The 10,779-nt window shown below is 31.9% G+C and overlaps 1 protein-coding gene across 1 annotated transcript; it reads left to right on the top strand.

Moving 5' to 3' along the window:
* Positions 1 to 1,910: 1,910 nt before the first annotated feature.
* On the top strand, positions 1,911 to 8,075 carry LOC148596970 (neuropeptide S receptor-like). Its single transcript, XM_088564096.1, has 6 exons — positions 1,911 to 2,416; positions 3,901 to 4,036; positions 4,299 to 4,633; positions 5,822 to 5,975; positions 6,718 to 6,792; positions 7,137 to 8,075. Exons 1-6 carry the CDS (start codon positions 2,363 to 2,365, stop codon positions 7,385 to 7,387), a joined length of 1,005 nt encoding a protein of 334 aa, XP_088420222.1. The 5' UTR covers positions 1,911 to 2,362; the 3' UTR covers positions 7,388 to 8,075.
* The last annotated feature ends 2,704 nt before the right edge of the window (positions 8,076 to 10,779 follow it).

Here is a 10,779-nt window from a genome sequence, read left to right as displayed (position 1 = left end):
TGGTAAAGCATTTCCACACCACATTGGTGCTTACAGAAAACTGGTCTGAAAATTGTTTCGACTCGGTAACTTTTGTTTTGAGATTGACAATATACGATTATACAATTATACATCAATGGTTAGATCATACAGAACATTTTAGTACCTTCATGTAGAGTTTTCATATCACAACTCATAGATAAACTGCATTATAATCCGTAGAATAAGTTCGTGATTTGCGACGTTAGTCTTCTTATGTTATTGTTTTGTTCATGAGGATACTAATGAAGAAAGAGTGAGTTATAAATATGTTGTATGTCTTGCAATTTTTAATTCAATATTTTGATATATAACAATATTGTTCTTCATCGTTGTAATTAGATATTTTATTTAAAGTGATAAATATGGTTGGATTAGTTTTGAATAGTCGGAATCTTTGCACTGACTAAACGTTCGATTAGGTACATTTTTAAAAAAGTATCGGAGCACTATCCATACACATGTGGGCGTGCGAAGATTCTCCTCTAGGGACATCTCAGCCTTCAGTGTGCCGGTCTGTTGTCAGATTCGGACTTTTTTTAGACTGGGTGAAGATGTTTATTTTAAAACAATGCTACATTAGTTTTAAATGACAGAAATGTCGTCGTGCCAGCAGACTAAACCTAAATCAACTCAACGTTTATTTTGTGTGCAAAATGCACTGCATTCAATGTTTATTATCGGGGTTATACATAAAAAAATAATAGCAATAATAAGACCTATACTGTAAAGACCAATCTTCAAGGAAGGGAGCCCCGTGCTGGTTCGGGTGTCAAGAGAATAGGCCTGCAGCAGCGCTAAGCTTGTCGTAAAAGGCGACTAATTAGTGCTCAGAACCTTAGCCGGGGGCTAGGGTGCTCTGCCCACAGAGCAACTGGGTTGTGTGCCCCAGGTGGTGGAATGGAGTTACATGCTGGGGTTGTCAGGAAAACCTGACCGCAAACCATAGTGGTGCACCGTGTTGAGAAAGATGCCACGTTCCACACACGTTAAAAAAAACCTTACTGTGGTATTCTCCCGGAGTAGGAACCAAACGGCTCCGCCACAGGAGGCTAAATTGCCCGGCCTTACCCATTCCTCCCCTTTTCTAGTGGCAATCAAAATTTGTCGACCCTATTATCCTTTCGTCCCATCCCTTTTTTATTTTATCATTTCATGTTCATTTTATCATCCATTTCATGTTCATCGTCTGAATATAGCTGAAATATTGCTGATCGGGTGTTAAACCCCAATAATCAATCAATCAATCAATCTAATGACTTGACAGTGCTAGCTTCTATCCTATATTGAAATGTTAGTTGTACCCAAAAGTGTGATATGTCCATGAACGTACAACAGAGCACAATTGCATTCAAATTTGGCATTTGAATGTGAGAAAATAATAAAAAAAAATATTAACCTTCCCAGTAAACGTGTTCGTTTTGATTCAATTATCCAAAATTACTATTATATATAATGTCAAATATAAACACCTCAAGCGTAGCTATGAGCAATAACGAGGAATTTACTATATCGAATACTTATCGTATCAAATGTACTTAAATGATATAAAATTGCATATAGTGAATGAAATTCCCTGTTTATGGTTGATGGGTTTATGGGTGATGACATTATAATTTAGTTTAAATTGTATTCTGTTCAATCCTGTGGATATTAAATGAGAAAGTATTATTAAAACTTAAATACAATAGAGAAACACTTAACCTAGGGCACATTTTGTGGATCATTTACAAATTTGTCTCAAATACATTGGATAACACAATAACAAACACGAGTTAAGATCTTGCTTATTTACAATTCTATTTATTCACTTGAAATGGGTTGATAACATGACTATGGTAGTAGTTAAGTATTTCTGCTTTATGTAATGCACAATTACTATTATCGTGGCTAATAATTTACAAACTACATGTAATCAATTAAAATTATTTGACTGGCAGTTTAGAACAACAAATCATTTTCATTGTAGAATCATATAGATCAATACATGTACCAGAAGCTTCAATGGGATATAAAAGTGGATATAGTGTTTAATTATAGTGGAGAGATGATCAAAAGTGCCATCACTTTGCGTTATAAATTTCAGTGATGAATATTAGACCGTTGAGGTAAAGGAAGTGTAAAAATTATAGTAAAATGTGTGTTAAAGACATTGTGCTGCTTCACAGAATTGAAATACAACAATATGCAACTATCAATAATCAAAATGTATCGTATTTACCGAATTAGTAGTACAGTATATCCAGAATATAAAAGGTGCCGATTCCTTGATACTTACGTGCATGTTGGAATATGATTATCTATCATTAACAAAGATATCGAAACGGAGGCTACAAACTACAAAATGAATACAACAGAACAGAACAGTACTATAGTGTCGGATATGTGTGAAAAAGAGGTAAGTGGTACCTAGGTGAAAATACTTTTGATTTAAGAGGGTTCTGTCAAAAAACAAACATGCAGTGGGTAATCAATGACACTGTTCTAATACATTTATTACATCATGAAAACAACTCTCCCTGTTCTTTTCTTTTGTCTGGTTTTAAGGTAGAACTGTACTTATTAAGTCAATATCTTTACATTGAAACCTGAACACAAAAATTACACTTCGTAACAGTTAAAATACATTTAAGTAGTGTCTTTGTAAGAATCAATCAAAATCTGAAAAAATGTAATACACCGCAATAAAGAATACATTTTTTTTTATTTTTTTTATTTTTTTATTTTTTTGGGGTTTTTTTTTTTTTTTGTTCTTTAGTTTTTTGTCTTTTTTTTTTTTGTTTTTTTTTTGTTTTGTTTTTTTTTGTTTTGTTTTGTTTTTTTTTTTGTTTTGGTTTTGTTATTAAGTTGTTTTATGGGTCTTTAATCTGTAGGCTTTTCACCCATTACATTTGCATTATTCTTAGCAGTAGTGCCACTTAATTCACTCTGAAAAAGATATTTTATGAAATTATATATGACAAATAACAGCTATTAGAAAGAGCCGATATAATATAACTTTTATACGTTATAAACCAGAAATATAAATTCTTGGAAACAGGTGTGTTTTGTTTGGTATTCTTCTTTTCAATACGAGAAGGCGCGTGTTTCTAGAAAAGCAGAGGACGCTTACCCTACCGGTGCACCTGGTCCATGCTCCAAGTTTTTAGTGGAGTCCGAGTTGCTCATTTACTTTTGTTACTTTGTATGTATGATTTTAGTTACTTTATGTTCTTTTTTTTGTATGTCTGTTTTCCATGTCTGGTCTTTGTCCCTGGATTACATTATTTTGATTACCGCTATAACCTTGGTTCCCTTGATTACTCTCTCTGATAATAAACATTGGATGTAAAACGTTTTGCAGACAAAAACAATGTTGTTTTGGGCTTTGTCTGTTGGTACGACAACATATGTGTCATGTATAGTAGACAGTGTTTTTGCTACCTGGACCTGGAAATAACATTCATAAAATACATTAAAGTTTAATGTGTCGTTTTTCTCTTTTTTTATATTTGTCAAATTCTGTACGATATTCATTCCGGGTATAGATTTAATGACTTATGACCTCCTTTTATTATATTATATAATTATGATATTAAAATAGATGTTGCCTGTTACCACCACTCTACAATTAACTTGTCATATATTGAATTTGAAAACGATGTGATACAAATTGCTTTTTAACGCAGGATATCTTTTGAACATATATTTTTTATAGGTTTTAACTTTGAGAAAATTAAGTACATTTTTTCATACTTCTAATAGCTGAATGAAAACGTGTTGGAAAATTAATTGATATAGTAATGACTCCGTAATCGTGTATTTCGATGTGTATTAGAGGCAAAACAATCTGCTTAAATAATACAATATGAATGGGCAATACACAAATCTATTTGTTTACAGATATGGGCTGCCGGTCTGATCACTCTTATTGAAGGGATCATAACGTTTATATTGAATGGAACTGTGATAGTCTTGTTAGTCAGACGAAGAAAGAAAACCAATATAGTTCTCCTTATTCTACATCTAGCAGTCACTGGTAGGACATGATAAGCACAAACATGTGTAACGTCCTTTGCTCTCAATAAATATAAGATATATTTATTTTAATTTACATAAGTATTTATTGATGACTTCAGTTGTTAACAACAACATTCATAATTTGTTAATTTGAATCAAATTTCCTACACCTAGAAACCTTGTTTGACCGAAAATTATAGTGAAAGTTTTGAAATTGTTGCTTTCATGTTTTTACATACAACAATGGTTTATTGTATTTTTTAACTTTTATTTTATGACAGATTTAGCTGTAGCCACTTTTCACGATTTCACAAGAACAATTCAGCTTCTTACAGATTGGACGTATGGAGAACACACCTGCCGAGCATTTCTATATTCACAACAAGTGGCTCTCTTTGCATCAACCTACATTCTTTTGTCCATGTGTTATGACCGACTTATTGCTCTATGGAAGCCACTGTGGCCTGGAAGAACGAATAAAAGAAACAGATACGCAATGATAATATTTCCATGGATATTTGCTGTTCTGTTTAGCTTGCCCTATCTCAAAAGTGGAATAATAGTATACAGTGGGAAGGTCTGGTGCACACCGTTCTTCAGTGGAAAATATGGAGATGTATGTAATTATCTAAGGAAATAAAATCCATTTAAAATTGTGTTACAAACTCCAGGTTTTACAGTCTTGTCTGAACGCAATGGTTATGACGAGAGGACAAACGAAAGGAAATTATGTAAACGTATTAATTTCCACTGTAGCTAATCTTCGCGACTTCCGTCAAATGAACATATTCGCGGGTATCAATTTTCGTGGTTTGAAATAATGATAGGGGTAAAATAGTGGTAAATTCATTCCTCCGGTACAACTTTTCGCGGTTTTCCCTCCACTGCGAACGAAGCGAAAATTTGAACAATAGGAAAATTAATATATTTTGCAATATATATTTAAAAATGTACTTAAAAGGCAAATTTTAGATATAAAACAACAAAGGAACATCATTTTAATAAATCCTACAAAATTGCAGATAATGATATCGTAATCAAGAAAACAATGATCAAGCAGAAATAAAACAAATGTTATCCAGGGACATAGATCAGACATGAAAACCAGACAAACACACACAAAACATCAAGTAACTAAACTAATACATACGAAGTCACAAAAGTAAATAAGCAACTCGGATTCCACGTAAAACTAGGAACCATGGACCAGTAGAAGTGTTAAAATCTTATTTTTTTTGCTTCAAACATTACGGTTCCAACGGGCCCTGTAACAAACTTTATGCTGAATAATCCAAGTCTCTATAAACGCAGATATAATCGTATTTGTCGTGGTTATGAAGTGATATGCTGTTTTATTCGATTAAAATTTGAAACTAATGGAGTTTTACTTTTGACCTGTGCATAAAGACAAGTGAGATTTTAAACAAAATTCAAATCATTTTACTTTAGTTTGAGAATTTCAAGCAACTTGTTTTTTTGTGCAATGAAAAAGGACAATTGGTTGTTAATCATATAGAAAACAAATATCCTTTTAATCGATACCCCCAAATCTTTGTATATGCATTAACTGTTTTTTTTTCTAATTTTGAATTATTAATCCCCATGATCAATGACATAATTTCATCAAAATATTCAGTACTAATATTTGGTCGGTAGAAAAGCTTCTGGGAGCTTATCTTATTTGTTATATGTAACACATTGACCCGACTTTAAATACGAAAAAAAGTACTTACTAACTTGCTAATCAGAAATGTCTTTTTACTGCACTTGTACTGATAAAAACATGATTCACCTCTATTTTCAGATTTATCTACCTATACAGATGACTTTGATGACATTTATACCCGCCGTAATTTTAATAATAGTGTATAGTTTTATAGTTAACATCATCAGGACAGGGATAAAGGGTCCAAAAATTTTTGACAATCGTACAAGTACTAAATCTGAAGACACTAAAGGTAATGTACGTTTTCTTTCTTGATGAATAATCAGTTATGAGTAATCAAGGAAACCAAGGTTATAGCAGTAATCAAAAGAACGTGATTTATGGACAAAGACCAGACATGTAAAACAAAGAACATAAAGTAACTAAAACCATACATACAAAGTAACAAAAGCAAATGAGCAACGCGGACTCCACTAAAAACTTGGAGCATGGACCAGGTAGGGTAAGCGTCCTCTGCTTTTCTAGAAACACCCGCCGATTTACTCAGAAAAAGTCAAGTCCGGAGTAGACAAGCGAGGAAAGGAAAACTATGACCCGTTGAATAAATCAGTTTTCATGGTGCAGATGGATACACCATAACGACCAACGAGTTCATGATGACGACCATAAAACTTCTGTAGTGATGACTTCAGTCTTGTAGCAACATAATCTTGTTCCAGTTAAAAAGGAGTTATGATTCCAAAATTCAAATAATAGAATACCAGTTACCAAAGAAATGATTTATAATTTCAGGAGCAATGTGTTTTCTTATTAGAATATCCTATTATCTCAACATTTGCGTTTTGTCGTCATAAGTGGTAATAAATTATTCATTGAATTCAAGTCTGATAGTTGATTTTTTTGACACATGGAAACAAATTGCTCTTTCAATGGCATGATGCAGCGCCACTCTTTCAACACTTTAAATCAGGCATTGCGTTAAACTGTATGATAAGTCAATCATTTACATTTTATTGTACACTTCCGTTTGTTAGTAAACCACAACCAGTTTCATTCCCTTCGGAAGGCAGAAAGACGAAGTATACTTGTAGCTGTAGTGGTTGGACTCGGTACGTATTACAATAATTACAATACAAAACCCCAGCCAAAGAAATATAATAAATATATACAATGCGATATATGTTCGATTCTAAGATCAATTTTCCTTAATGTTTAATCAATGTTACAAAAATTAAAACCACATAAGTCTGTACAAATATCATAAACGTATACTGATACAGTTATATCAACCTGACAATACAATATATTAGCCCTTTTTCATTCTCCATTAAGATGTGTTTATCTTAAACTCGTGCAGGAAAAGTGGTAGTTATCGCTGATATCACTGAATTTGAACTATATAGGCAGGAACTTAACAAATAATAAATGATTGCCAACTTTTCTCTATTTGTAGCATTCATTATTTGCTGGGTACCATATAGCTTTTCCATAGTCTTCAATAGATTTATCTTTCGAAAGTCCCGTAGTTGTGCGTCTTTCTACATTCCAAACGCATTTGCTCCCTTGAACAGCGCAGTTAATCCGGTGTTGATTGTAACTTTCAATCATAAAATGTTTAAACGGTACACGTTAGAAAGGGATACAACAGGACGTACTCTGTTATCATCTCGGAAATCATTAAGTAACTCTGACAAGAAAAAATAATGAGTGATTAAGTGCACAAAAGACATTCGAAAAGAAACTGTAATAAAATAGTACCGTATACCACATATCTTCTATTTATATCCACTGTGATTGAACCGTGCATGTGTTTTTTTTCCTAAAGTCTCAACCGTATGCAAGAATATCGTATGTTCAAAATCTGATATCAATCTTAAGCGGTAATGGTAGATAAAATAATAAAAAGTATGTGCATGTGTTGTGAAACAAGATAGTGTAATGTTTACGCATACTCTTATAATTTAACTTATCTAGCAAACACATTTGTTTTTGTGTCTCATAAATCTCAGTAATGATTTTTTTTTTAAATTAAGATGATATCTCATTAGATTTTATGGTTTAATTACATCAAAATAGTATGTTTTACCGAAACTTTATGAAATTATGATATTTTTATTCTCCACGACCAAAGATAATGTGTTCCGCGTGATCCATATATAACAAATTTGGATATTGTACACTGAAAAATATGTTTTGTTCATGCAAAGGGCAATTATATGATATTACATCAGTCAAAAATACTGAATTTAAAAAAAAAGTTAATATATTTTACCTCAACTTCATGAAAATTCAATATTTGTACACTCCTAGAGCAACTCAAATGTGTTTGCAATATATCGTGTATGATAATTAAAAAATGACATTTTTTCTTATAAAATTGCAACGTTTTCTTTTCTAGACAAATTATATGATATTCTATATTTTTAAATATCTTAATTACATCGAATAAAGTATATTTTACCAATACGCTCTGAAATCACGATAGTTTGTATTATACAAGAGCAAATCAAGAGCAGTGATAATGTTTTCGAAATGTATCATGGCATTTTTCAAGACAAACAAGAAGGTATCGCATTAGTATAATTGGCATAATTCATCAAAATAGAATATATGTTATCAATATTTTAAACATTTAGATATTCTTATTCTACTGGACCAGTGCAAATGTACGTTTCCTGATCCACATTAATCAAATATGGACATTTGTCAATTAAAATCCCATTATTGTCATGCTCAGAGCCATTTGATGGTATCGCACAAGTAAAAAATACTGACTCTCATAAAAAATGAGTATATTTTACCCCAAGCTTTTGAAGTTTGAATATATGCATACTTCCAGAGAATAAAAAATGTTTTTGCCACGTACCATGTATAATAATAGATGATATTTTTAATTAAATGCAATGTATTATTTGTGTAAACAAAAACGATAATATCGCTTTTTTAAAATATCATAATTACATCAAAATAGAGAATATTTACCGCAACTTCATGAAATTTCAATATGTTCATTCTCCCAGAGCAATGCAAATGTTCCGTTTAAAATGAAACAGACTCTAAGGGAACCAAGATTCTAGCGGAAATCAAAACGATACAATTCAGGTACAAATACACGACATGGAAAGCACACACACAGTGAAGAACATAGATAACCAAAAATACAACATACAATGTAACAAAGGTAAACGAGAAAACCTGGGAGTATGGAACAGGTGCACCGGTATTGTAAGCATTCTCTGCTTTACCAGAAACACCCAAGTTGCTCATAAAAGTCAAGTTCTTGGTAGATTGCACAGGAAAGGAAAACTATGACACGTTACACAATCAATTCAGTTTCCATTGTGCAGATGGATACATCATAATGATCCACGATTTCATGATGACGACCATAAAACCTCTGTAGTGATGACTTCAATCTTGTAGCAACATAACCCTGTTCCAAAAGCCTCATTGTAAGAAGTATAGCATAAAATAAAAAGTCTACGTAGTAACGACAAACTCTGGTATAATGTATGAGTTGTAATTTGCATACGCAAATCCTGAAAGGATGTTTCCACAGATGAAAGGAAAATTGACAACAAGGAAAGAAAGTCATTGTGTTTGTCGTATAGTTTGGTCAGTAGTTTTCCTTTACCATAGGAATATCTAAGTGTAGGTCAAGACTGACTTCACAGTGTTTGTAGTATCCTTCATCTCAAGTTCTTTGGGGTTAAATACAATGTATCAAATCCCCGAAACTAGGTTTGTTTAAGGATAATACGTTATCTATATAGCGGAAACTGAGATTAAATGATTTTTTTTTCATATCTAAAATGCAATGTTTTCTTTTTTTCTTTTTTTTTCAGACTAATAAAGTGGTTCCACACTAGTTTCAATAGCTTAATTAAATCAATATAGACTGTATTTTACAAATACTATTGAAAATGTTATGGCATTGACCAAAGATAAAGTGTTAATCAAAGGCATATTTATATATAAAAAAATATGGAAATTTTACTAATTAATATTTGTGACATTTCATAATTAGAGCAGTTAGATGATATCTGAATTTCATAAAAAAAAAAAAAAATAAAGTACATTTTACCAATATTTTTCGAAGTTTCACCGATACTTTTCAAAATTTCAATACTTCCTAGACCAATTCACATGTTTTTGCAATGTACCAAGTATAATTAATAACGACATGTTTCATATGAAAAAAAAAAGCAATTCTCCTTTAAACACAGTTAGTATTTTAGTTGGTATTACATTAGTTTGAATATCTTAACTACATCAAAATAAATTATGTGCTATCGATGCATTATTTAATTTTTATTTTTTATTTTCCTGCACCAATGATGATGTGTCCCTCATCAAAACGTTGATGAAACGTTGTTTACCTAGCTTTGGTGAAAATTGTTCATGATTCATGATTAGTTTTATTTAATCTTTTGGAATAATTTGATTTGCAGCGTATTACTATAATAGTTCAGAATAAAATTAGAAGGCAACGTTACAGTATGGAATAAGATAAAAACTTACCTTAAATTCAAATAAACTGCTCTTCCGGGTTGACATGTCATACTCAGCATAAGGCAATAATACAGTGTACATATGAAACATTAAACCGTAAAGTACAGTATATACACTATGTGAAACATTCTACCAATTCATGATACCTTGCATCATGATCAATGTGCAAATGATTGAGCAATAAATGATACCCAGGTTAAAGCGATAATCAAAAGAATATATGGAAACACACATTAAACAACATGAAATAACCATAACAACACGTACATATAAACAATGTACAATCCGGATATCACTAAACACTGACATAATGGACCAGGTGCACCGGAAGAGTAGGCGTCTTCTCCTTTTTTATAAACGCCAACCGTGTTGCCTTTAAAATATTTTGTCAAACCGTAGTCAATGTAGGGAAGTAAATCTATCACATGGTGAACAAATCAGTGAATGAATAGATGGACAACAACAATCCACAAGTTCATAAAACTTCTGGTTACGACTTTCATCTTGCAGCAACATACATGTTCGAGAGGCCTTATTAAGATAAAACTACAACGGTGCAAACAATTTAGAATTTAGAATTTTAG

This window comes from Perna viridis, chromosome 15 (assembly GCF_037379345.1).
Source record: "Perna viridis isolate PV_CMFRI_1.1 ecotype Kerala chromosome 15, ASM3737934v1, whole genome shotgun sequence".
Classification (NCBI taxonomy): Eukaryota; Metazoa; Mollusca; class Bivalvia; order Mytilida; family Mytilidae; genus Perna; species Perna viridis.
Note: the sequence above shows the minus strand (reverse complement) of the source record. Positions and strands in the feature narration are given on the sequence as shown.